The sequence below is a fragment of the Sycon ciliatum genome, chromosome 13, assembly GCF_964019385.1.
Source record: "Sycon ciliatum chromosome 13, ocSycCili1.1, whole genome shotgun sequence".
In the NCBI taxonomy this organism is placed as follows: domain Eukaryota; kingdom Metazoa; phylum Porifera; class Calcarea; order Leucosolenida; family Sycettidae; genus Sycon; species Sycon ciliatum.
The window spans coordinates 20,077,143-20,089,144 of NC_088655.1; the positions used below are offsets into that span (position 1 = coordinate 20,077,143).

The 12,002-nt window shown below is 51.2% G+C and overlaps 1 protein-coding gene across 1 annotated transcript in view; it reads left to right on the plus strand.

Moving 5' to 3' along the window:
* Positions 1-11,303: 11,303 nt before the first annotated feature.
* Positions 11,304-12,002, plus strand: part of LOC135829929 (uncharacterized) — a 25,582-nt gene continuing 24,883 nt past the window's right edge. The window contains exon 1 of the mRNA XM_065342313.1: positions 11,304-12,002. This exon is cut by the window's right edge and continues 465 nt beyond it. Within this exon, the coding sequence (XP_065198385.1) occupies positions 11,483-12,002 (520 nt within the window). The 5' untranslated portion in view covers positions 11,304-11,482.

The window sequence follows — 12,002 nt, forward strand, 5'->3', positions numbered from 1 at the left end:
TGGCAACCGTAGACCATTTCTGCAACTGAGCAGTTGAGGTCAGCCTTCAGGGAGGAGCGAATGCCGAGCAGGACTAGTGGCAGATGTTCCGTCCAGCGCTGTGGATTGTCGGAAGCTCGGAGTGCAGCTTTCAGTTGTCTGTGAAAGCGCTCTACCATGCCGTTGGCAGCAGGGTGGTAAGCCGTTGTACGAATGCGAGATGTGCCAAGTAGTGACATGAGCGATGACCACAGGGATGACTCAAATTGGGCACCTCGGTCGGTTGTGAGCACAGTGGGAACACCAAATCGGGCGACCCAGGTGGCAACAAACTGGCGAGCGACGGTTTCGGCTGTAATGTCGGGAATAGGTACTGCTTCGGGCCAGCGAGTAAAGCGATCTACCATCGTCAAGAGGTAGCGAGACTCACTAGAAGATGGAAGCGGGCCTACGATGTCGACATGGACATGGGAGAAACGGGCATCAGGTTGCTTGAATGCACTCACGGGAGATGTGGTGTGGCGCTGAACTTTAGACTGCTGACAAGCGTGGCAGGAACGACACCACTCACTAATATCCTTGTTCATTGCGGGCCAGACGTAGCGAGCTGTAATCAGGTGCCTGGTAGCGCGGGTACCAGGGTGGGAGAGGCCGTGAAGCGAATTGAAAACAGCACGGCGCAGCTTGGCAGGTACATACGGGCGGGCAGACGCAGTAGAGGTGTCACAGATGAGCGAGTGATCAGTCATGGGCAGAGCTATAGATTGCCAGCATAGCGAAGTGGATGGATCCTTACCAGGACTGGGCAAGTCTGGATCATCTTGTTGAGCGGCGGCAAAGGAAGCTGTGTCAATGGCAGTGATGGCAGAGACGGGCTCATCGGGTAGGTGGCATCGTGACAGTGCATCAGCGGCAGCATTCTGAGAACCCTTGACATGACGAATATCTGTCGTGAACTCAGCAATGTACGACAAATGGCGCTGTTGACGCGGGCTGTGGGTCTGTGAACGGCTGTGGATGGCATGTGTCAGAGGCTTGTGATCGGTGCACACATGGAAGACACGCCCTTCCAGGAAGTGTCGGAAATGCTTAATGGCTAGGTAAATAGCGAGGAGCTCTCGACAGAAGGTGCTGTAGCGTGTCTCAGCAGGCTTTAACTTGCGTGAAAAGAAGGCAACAGGGTAACACTCACCATCTAGCTCTTGTTGGAGGACGGCACCAACAGCAATGTCTGAAGCGTCGACCATCAAGCTGTAGGCGGCATCCGGGCGAGGATGGTGAAGTGTGATGGCATCAGTGAACGCAGCTTTGACATCATTGAAAGCAGCGAGGGCCGAGTCGGACCAGACGAGCGCGCCTTTGGTGCGGTGGCGTTTCTCAAGCATAGCGTGCAGAGGTGCGAGCTTAGCAGCAAGATGTGGCTGAAATCGGTGATAGAACGTGACGAAGCCGATGAACTCACGGAGCTTACGAACACTAGCTGGCTGTGGGAATTCACGAATGGCGGTCATGCGAGCGTCGAGAGGTCGGATACCTGAGGCAGTCACGTGATGTCCCAGGAAGTCAAGCTCATCCTGGCCGAACTGCGACTTCCGGACGTTGATCAAGATGCCATGTGAAGCAAGGCGGGAGAATATGCAGCGAAGGTGGGCCATATGTTCAGCGGGTGAGGCGCTAGCAATGAGCAAGTCATCCAGATATGCAAAGCAGAAGGGAAGGTCTGAAACTACCTGGTCAATGAAGCGTTGGAATGTCTGGGCTGCGTTGCGAAGGCCAAAGGGCATGCGGACAAACTCAAACAGTCCAAAGGGGGTGGTGATGGCAGTTTTCGGGATGTCGTCAGGGTGCACAGGAATGTGGTGGTATGCACGGACGAGGTCAATCTTAGAGAATATGATCTTGTCATGCAGGTGGGACGTAAAGTCTTGAATATGCGGGATGGGATAGCGGTCGGGGATCGTGCAGTCATTCAAGGCTCGGTAATCACCACAGGGTCGCCAGTCACCGGATTTCTTTGGCACCATATGCAGAGGGGATGACCATGCACTAGAGGAGGGACGAATAATGCCTAAATCTAACATGTGTTGGAACTCACACTTAGCGACAGCAAGGCGGTCGGGTGCCAGACGGCGAGGCTTAGCGTGGACGGGGTGGCCATCTGTGACTATGCGGTGTGTCACATTGTGCTTGACAGGCGAGTCACCAGTGGTCGGTCGGACAAGGTCAGGAAACTCACTCAGCAGGGCAGAATACTCACTAGGGCTGTCAGTGTCCAGCAGGTTGGTAGCGGAGGTGCTGACATCCGAGGCGAATCCGACAACGGCAAGTTGAGTAGTGGAGTCCCGGAGACATCTGGCGGCCAGGTCGACAGTGAGCTGGAAGTGGCCAAGGAAATCCGCACCCAGGATCGGATAGCTGACGTCAGCAACGACGAAGACCCATTTGAAAGTGCGTCGGAGACCTAAGTCTAAATCTAGCAGCTGCTGACCGTACGTGGCGATGCTGCTCTGATTCGCTGCACGGAGACGAGGACTATTGCGATGAACACGACGAGACAGAGTTACGAATGACGGAGGAAGAACACTGACGGCGGCGCCGGTGTCGACAAGGAACTCGACGGACTGGGAGCGATCCTTGACGAATAGTAGGCGACCGGTAGCGGTATTCGAGGGGCCAACCACACTAGCGGTCGCGACTAGTGGCTGGCCTTCCCGTTTCCCGACAGGAATCGGCAGGGGTCTCGGCATTTGTTCGCCTTCGCACCGAACGCACGGTGATACCAGCAAAGGTCGTCGTGATTGTCACGGCCGGGAGACCTGGAGGCACTTGGGTGGCGTGACGGTGGCCCGGGACTACGCTCTCGTTGGCGGCCACGCTGGCAAGGGGCACCGGTGTCACGGGTCATCACATTCACAGCGGACGTCAGCTTGGCGAGTTCAGCTCGGAGCTGGGCCATCTCAGCCCTGTCAGCGGTGCAGGCCTGTTCCGCGTCTGTGGACGCTGTAGATCTACATGATAAGGCCGTACTAGACCGAGCAGGGCTAGGGGCTTCACTCAGAGCGTGAACACTTGTACCGGTGAGTGGGGTTGAGCACGTGCTTTCAACCACCTTGTCAGCAAGCGCTGCAAGGTCGTCCAGGCTGATGCTTGCAGGTGTTGCAGCCAGAATCAGGCGGACCGTCACGGGCAAACGCTGTACAAATAGCTCGCGCAGGATAGTTGGGTCTAGCGACTTACTGCCTAAAAGCTGTTGCATGCGTCGGAGGACGCGACTTGGTCGGCTGTCCCCGATGTCCGCTGTTGAGAGTAGCTCACGCAACCGTGCCTGATCGGACTTTTGTGTGCGTGCGGTGAGCGCCTCTTTCAGGACTTGGTACGGCTCCTCGGCTGGCGGCGCTAGGAGCAAGTCCCGAATCTCAGCGGCGTATTCAGGAGCCAGCGAACTCACGACGACATTATACTTGGCCCGCGGGTTGGTGATGCGATGGTTGGCAAAATGCGCTTCTGCCTGTGCAAACCAAAGCTGCGGATCGCCGGGCCAGTACTGCGGCAGTCGGAAGGTGATGGCAGACACCGGACGGTCCGGTGCGTCGTGTTGGTCGTTGCGGGCGAGTGGTTGGTTTTGGGCCGGGGCGGAGGAGCTAGCGGCAGCTGAAGCTCCAGAGGCGGAAGCGGAAGAACCATCGTCGCTGGACATATTGCACTTTACTCACGTCGGGGGTCACCAATTTAGTAGTCTAGATACAGTGCAACGAGTGTTAGTTTCCAAGATCTTTACAAGACTGGCGAACACTAAATGTCATGAAGAAAGTGAAGAGAAAGGAGGTTTATATAGGAAAGAGATTGTGATAGAAGACTGTGCAATGTAGTTTGTTGTTTTGTTAGATATCTGACGTGTGCTGTTTGGAAGAAGTGTTTGGATGCAAACAGAACTTACAAGAGATGAGTAAAGACTACTTTTCTACAATAGCGTTGTAGGCGAGGAGTGCGTAACATCAAAAGATGTCGTAATGTGTATTGGAACTATGCTAGCCAAACATTACGTAATTATTATGGTAGAGAAGTACGTGTAGTAGGTATTACAATGTGTGCCAGAGTATGGTGAATCAGTGTTTGTGATGATGAGCAAAATATGACGTGTACATGCAAACAAATGATGATAATTATCATGATGCGAGAACGTCAGAGACGCTACAAAGACAAACAGGCACACAAATGTAAGGAAAAGATTAAAAAGAAAAAAAAGAAAATAGAAAAAAAGAGTAGGATTTAAGACAGCAGCTAGCTAGCAGAGGAAAGATTGCATAATTATTTGATCAGTGAGCAACGTAAGTCGGTGAATTTTTCAGGTGGGGTAAGAGAGCGGTCCGGAATTGACCTGGTTTCTTCAGTGATCGTATAGATGCAGGCAACTTATTCCAGAGAGCGGGACATTGATATGAAGGGCTGCGTGTGGCAGCGGCAGATATGATCCTCGGGAAAAGAAGCAGGGGAACATCTGTGCTCCTCGTTCGACGGGTGTGTGACAGAGGTGTGACAAGGTCATGAAGAAGCACACTACAGTTATTATGAATTATACGAAATGTTAGCAGGAGGAGTTTGCGGCAATACATTGATTGCAGGGGTTGAATGCTGAGGCGTTCAAAAAGAGGGGCAGTTGGAGACAGGAACGGAGCAGAGCAGACAACACGCACAGCTCGCTTGAGAAGTTTCTCAAGACGATCACGTTGTGCAGAGGAAAGGGAAGAGGAAAAGCTGTTGCATGCGTATTGGAATGTGGGTAAAATTATACATCTCAAGTAGGTTGAGCGGCATGGCATTGGGAGGCACTGCCTGTGGCGGAAGAGAATGGCAATCTTTGAGGACACTGTCTTGGCTATATGGTCAACCATTGTGTTCCATTTCAGGTCGTCATCGATGTGCAAGCCCAGGTACTTGGCGCTTGTCACTTGCTGGAGGAGTGTAGCTGCACAGTGCACATTCAATGTCTTGTCGTCATGACGATTGGCAGGAATAAACAATATTTGTGTTTTTCGACTATTCAGGATTAGGTTGCGCTCACCAAGCCAGTTGCTGAGATGGGTGATGGCTGAAGACAGGTTGTGTGACAGCACTACCTTGTCCTTCCTGCTATCGTGTAGCATGATGTCGTCCGCGAATTGGGTTACCTGGACGGCAAACTGATCCACTTCACTGGCCACATCCCTGACATATATGACAAACAATAGTGGTCCCAGTACAGACCCTTGGGGAACCCCACTTGAGCACGTGAAAGATGAGCTACTATCGCCGCTGATGACGACTTGTTGTTGACGATTTGAGAGGTAGTCGCTTAACCAGTTCAGGGCTGTGCCGGAGATTCCAAGCTGGAATAGGTCTTCGACAAGTGTCTGATGCTGGACCTTGTCAAAGGCCTTTGACATGTCCAGGAAAGCAGCGCCAGTTGACAGCCCGTCATCTCGGGCTCTTAGGAATTTGTCTGTAACCATTGTGAGAGCATCCTCTGTAGAGTGCTGGCGTCTGAAGCCAAATTGACAGGAAGGGTAAAGATTATGTTCAGCCAGGTATTGACTGAGTTGCTCATGGACGATACGCTCAAGCAGCTTGGAGACTATAGGGAGCAAAGAGACAGGTCTATAGTTGGTGGGTTGACTGGGGTCACCACCTTTGTAGACGGGAGTGATGTTGGCGATTTTCATGTTCGGTGGCAGCTGGCCTTCGGACAATGATTTGTTGAAGATGAGCATCAGTGAGGGTGCAAGAAGGTCAGCGCATGATTTAAGAATCGTTCCGGGCAAGCCATCACTGCCAGTAGCTTTTGTCATGGCTATTGACGATAGGAGCTTACGCACACGGGCAATGGTAACAGGCTTAAAGATTGAAAGGCTGTTCGGAGACATGGGGCCTTGAGGTAGAGTCAAGGCTGGGGGACGTTGAGGATCATTGACAATGCCTGCAAACACATTACCAATGTCATCCGGGGAGCATTTGGGAAGAGTGTGGACTGGCTGCCGTCCGCTCAGCTGATTCAATACACGCCAAGTCTGCCTTGGGTTCCCTGTAGCGTTCACAAATGCTTCATTGTAATGCTGTTCCTTCAGTGCTCGGCTAGTGCGGGTAACCTCCCGTCTGCTCTGCTGGAAGCTGCGGTAGTCCACATCAAGTCTGGTTCTCAGCCACTTACGATGCAGTTTGTTGCGCCTGCGTACAAGCGCTGCGAGCTCCGAGGTATACCATGGTGCGACATTGTGGGCACGGTGCTTCCGAGGCCGGAGTGGTGCATGTTGATCTACGAGTGACATGAGACACTCGTGCCACTGGGTCCACATTTCGGTACAGGTTCCCTTCATGGAGCACAGGTTAGCACACTGGATATCTTGCCGAAACAGGTCCATATTGATACATCTGATGTTCCGTGTCTGTGCAGGAGCTGCAGGAGGAATTCGAATTGGAACCATGTTGAAAGGGGTTGTCACAGCATGGTGGTCGCTGAAGGAGATAGCATGAGTCGTAGCAGGAGAAGCACATCCCATTGTGCTATATACTAAGTCAATTGTAGTTGGTGGTCCTCTTAGTCCAATACGAGTGGGGCTGCGTACATGCTGCTGCAGTCCATAACTTGTAGCAATATCAGCCAGCCGCATATGATTACTGCAATTGCGACTGGTGTCAACATTAAAGTCTCCACAAAGTATTGTCTGCGTCGTTGGGCTGCAGGCTTTACTCAGCAGGGCTTCAAAGGAGTCCCAGTATGAAACAGTGCACCCTGGTGGCCGGTATAAGCTCCCAATCAGGCATGGCTGATGGCTGGTTTTCACTTCAATCCAACAGCATTCTATGCCTGGAGAAACGAGATCAGGCCTGGGTTGGCAGTTGAGTTCAGCTTTCCAATAGATGCAGACACCACCACCAACATTTCCGCTGCGATCTAGCCTTTCTAAGTTATAGCCTGGGAGGTGGAGATCGCCAGGAGTGACGGATGAGTCCAGCCATGTTTCGCAAATTACAAGTATGTCAGATTTTGTTCCTTCAGCAAGATCCAGAACATCACGCAGTTTGTGGCGCAGGCTTCTGATATTGATGGACAGGATATTCAGTTCATGAGCAGCAGGGTCGTTGCCTAATCTTCTTCCAGTCATTGCACAGATATATTATCCACATCCTGACTTAGAGATGCAAATGCGTTGCCAACAGTGACACTAAACTTCGCAGCTTGCGTCTCTGGCGGCGAGTCACGCTGATAGCCCCGTGATTTCTGGCCTGGAGTCCGGGCCGGTGCTCCACAGGTGTCATCTAGGATATCGCAATCCACGCTGTATCCGCTCTTACTGTCGTCCGTGGGGCTGCTGCTGCTGTTGGTGGTCGTGGTGCTGCTCTGCGCTGTTTGTTGATCTCCACTGGCATCAGACTGGGTGTACTTATCGAAGTTCCACTCTCTTGTGTACACAGGCCTTGGCCAGAAGCGCTTGTTGCTGAGAAACGATTCGTCCGCTGCACTGGCAACAATACGCGCAGTGGAGGATTTTTCTTTTTGAAATATTTTTACGTCAAACACTTGGACATTGTGGTCAGCCTCAGCTGCTCTTGCTGCGATAAACTCCTTCAGCTGGTCTGCAGTAATTGCATGCATCAGATTTCCGACAAACAGGACTCTCTTCTTCGCTGTCGGTTTGGTGGAGGTGATGAGTCGCCATGTGGCGTCCGAATCCTCACTCATCTCTTCAAATTTCGGCAAGCGATCCACACGTGGCGGGGTCAACTCCGAGCTGGGTCCGGGTGAACCATGTGTACGGGAGTTGGACGGCTTGTTGTTTGAGCTGTCAACGTCGGATCTGACACTGCTGGTCGACATGGTCAGGTCCATCTCGGGATCAATGGGTCGTGAACTCTCTACGGGTACGGCGGACTGTGAACGACTTTCTGTGGCTGTACTACGTTTCTTTCGATTTCGGCGCTGCCTCTGGCTGGTTGTTTCTTGCTCTCTCTCTAGGTCTGCAATGGCGGAGGAGTTTGATTTACAAGACGCACACGTAACATTGCCGATGTCCAAATTTTGGCACAGGCGAGTGTCGGCCAGGTCCTCTCTCAGCTGGGAAAGTTCGGAGCTCAATCCACTAATCCTTCGTTGATATCGTTTCTCCTGGTCCTGGAGTTGGCTTTCAAGACGAGCTAGAGTTCTCAGCACTTCTACAACATTGTGTTCGATGCCAGGCAATGAGCGAAGCTGTGTATGGACCTGTTCGGCGGTCACCAGCTGCTCAGTGTGATCTGGGCTAGCCATCCCACCCAGGCTGTTGGGGCTAGTCCCCAAAAGCTACCTAAAAACTACGGAAAAACGGGAGCCTCAAAACACGCAACCTACTACACCCCATCTGATATTATATGTAAGAGTTGAACCTTGGTGTGAAAATTGTCGCCTGCTGGCGCGGTGACCAGGTGATTTGGGCAACCAGGACCACGTGACCGCTTCTTCAACCATGTTCGATTGGGAATAAAGGAGGAACGCTGCATCGCAGCCTTTTCGGACCAAAACCAGTCGACTCAGCGTCCAAAAGACTACAACATATGGGCCAATCGCGGTCATCCGTGCTTTTATAAGAACGAAATGGCGCTTTTAGTGAGATTTTGCATACAAATCCCCATCTAGTAGGGCGCAGTCACCCAGTTTCGGTGGAAGTGCGCAAGTTCGATTGGGATTCAAGTAGGAAGGGAGCGTCTCAGCTTCCTCGGACCAAGACCATTCGACTCAGCACCCCGAAGACTACAACTGGTGAAAATTTGATTTTAGGGTATACTTCCCCTTTAATTATTATTGGAATTTTCCAGACTCTCACGTGAGCCACGGTAACCATGTACACACAGAGGCGGCCATATTTTTGTTGGTTGCCATGACAACGGTCGCATAATTTTCGCGAATTGGGTTGATTTTTTCAATTTTTAGAATTTTTTTAATTTCTTCTTATTTTCCTGAAATCCTGCTGAATTTATGGAATGCATAATGCCCCAACAAGACTGCATTTTGCATCCGCAACTTGGCAAAAATATTTCCAAAAATGTGGACAACCCTACTGCCAGTACTGGCACTGCTAGCCGACAGCGTGTATCACCATGGAAACTGCGACTTCCGCCGTGGCGGAAAGTTCAAATCCGCTACTCCAAAATGTTTGGAGCGTATACCATGGTATACTCTCCTGCGGAAGTTCCGCTCCTGGGACACTCCGAGATAGTGAGCGATTTGTGTTGTTCGATTTTATTTTCGATCATGAAGTGGATAGTTTGACTTTAGTCAGAGCAGCTACGGCTGCAGTTGTACATGTATGTTGAAGTCAAGACTCGTTTGGCCAAGGGATGAAGAGAGATACGGAGCGATAGGTGGATAGCCGAGAAGCTGAAACCGACGGCTGCGGCGTCGGCCAAAGACCAAATCCCGGACCCGTGAGCAGCCAAGCGTGGCCATCATGTAAAACCACGCAGGGGGACCACTGTGATGTAGGTCTAGCAAGAGCGATACATGTACTACTATTACCAGTATCTGTAGCAGTTATCATTGGTTATCGTCGACGTGCTGCTCAACAAGTTCGTACTAGTATTCAGCAACAAAATGTCGTTGCGGTCTCCATTGCCTGTCGACAACGTCTCGCCAATCGACCTCTACCCAACGGAAAATCCATTCTTTCAGATTACTAGTATAGTATAGAGAACAAAGACTCAAAGTCAACAATACCGAACCCACGACATGTAGCTAATGCTTGATACTCAACAAAAACAACGATCTGTCAAACACCTAGTACATGTATCTACATCAACAGTACATCAGTGCTGCGTTGATGTGTCCACAAAGGACGAAACCGTTCTGTCCACAGACACAGTAGTAGTACTGACTGTACTCCATCACTCAGTACAGACGTGCACGAGTACTTCGAAGTGAAAGCATGCTTGAGAGTTGAGTTGCAGGAGAGCTGCACTGAATTTTTTGGAAGTCAGAGAGGTACTAGGTGCGCTGGCTTCGTTCGCCGTGCACGCGCGTGAGCATGTGAGACCACGCGAGCATTTTGTCGCAGGAGAGGTGCGACACCACTCCCGCAAAACCTTGTCGCACCAGCGGATCCGCCACTGCATGTGGGACCGGGTCCCACATGCACTTGAGAGTTGCGGATCCGCTGCAGCGGTGTCGCAACAGCGTGTATCACCATGGAAACTGCGAGTAGCGGAACTTCCGCCGTGGCGGAAAGTTCAAATCCGCTACTCCAAAATTTTTGGAGCGTATACTCTCCTGCGGAAGTTCCGCTCCTGCGACACTCTGACATAGTGAGCGATTTGTGTTGTTCGATTTTATTTTCGATCATGAAGTGGACAGTTTGACTTTAGTCAGAGCAGCTACGGCTACAGTTGTACATGTATGTTGAAGTCAAGACTCGTTTGGCCAAGGGATGAAGAGAGATACGGAGCGATAGGTGGATAGCCGAGAAGCTGAAACCGACGGCTGCGGCGTCGGCCAAAGACCAAATCCCGGACCTGTGAGCAGCCAAGCATGGCCATCATGTAAAACCACGCAGTCGGACCACTGTGATGTAGGTCTAGCAAGAGCGATACATGTACCACTATTACCAGTATCTGTAGCAGTTATCATTGCCATTGGTTATCGTCGACGTGCTGCTCAACAAGTTCGTACTAGTACTCAGCAACAAAATGTCGCTGCGGTCTCCATCGCCTGTCGACAACGTCTCGCCAATCGACCTCTACCCAACGGAAAATCCATTCTTACAGATTACTAGTATAGTATACAGAACAAAGACTCAAAGTCAACAATACCGAACCCACGACATGTAGCTAATGCTTGATACTCAACAAAAACAACGATCTGTCCAACACCTAGTATCTACATCAACAGTACATCAGTGCTGCGTTGATGTGTCCACAAAGGACGAAACAGTTCTGTCCACAGACACAGTACTGACTGTACACCATCAGTACGTGCACGCGTACTTCGAAGTGAAAGCATGCTTGAGTTGCAGGAGAGCTGCACTGAATTTTTTGGAAGTCAGAGAGGCGCGCTCGCTTCGTTCGCCACGCGTGCACATGTGAGACCACGCGAGCATTTTGTCGCAGGAGAGGTGCGACACCACTCCCGCAAAACCTTGTCGCACCAGCGGATCCGCCACTGCATGTGGGACCGGGCCCTAAGGCTGTGGTCGAGTGTGGAGTGTGGCCAGTGCAGTCTGCGCTCATCATACGCGTACCGGGCGGTAGTAGATCTGGACTACTACATGTACTACTACAGTACTACTAGGGCACACTAAACACAGTCAGTACAGAGAGAAAAATAATCGTGACCTGTTTGCGCACATTCCATTGTCCAAGCTCTTGTTTTGAGAGCGCCGGGGATACCGGACTCATTGCACTTCTCACAGAAGACTAGGCTAGCCGAGATCTCAGGCGCAATCTCCTGTGAAGCTGGTTGTTACTTGTAGATCTGACCTTCGTTTATCGTTGTGACTGAGGTATGGCCACGTCAGAGATCTACATAACCAAAGGTGTGGATGCTCGTGAACCCTTTGCCTCTACGGACCCGGTCCACCAGCGAATGGGCAAGTCGATTTTTCATCTCAGGGTAGATTGCGAGAAGTGCGGAATAGGAGGCTACGGTACCTGCTTCCTGCTTCAGGATTTGAGCAAAGACTGCGACGGCGATTACGTGTACTTTGCTACTGCGGCACACAATCTCTACTGCGTGTCTTTTCCTGAAAAGGAAAAGAACCCGAACTGTGAGACTGGTTGTAATCAATATAGATTTGTTAAGATAATTGAGAGATGGAACCTGAATGAAACGGAAGTTTACCTAACTGACAACATAGGGAAGAATAGCAAGGCCGGATGGCTGAAGGTCTCCAACAAGTACGAAAAGAGCGCCAAGTCTGTCCAGGTCCAGGTCAAGGTACGCAAGGCTGATGCGGCTACTCACCAGGCCAAGCTAGACCGCTTCACCTACGATTTCGGTGTCATTGCAGCGCGCAAAGTCGACC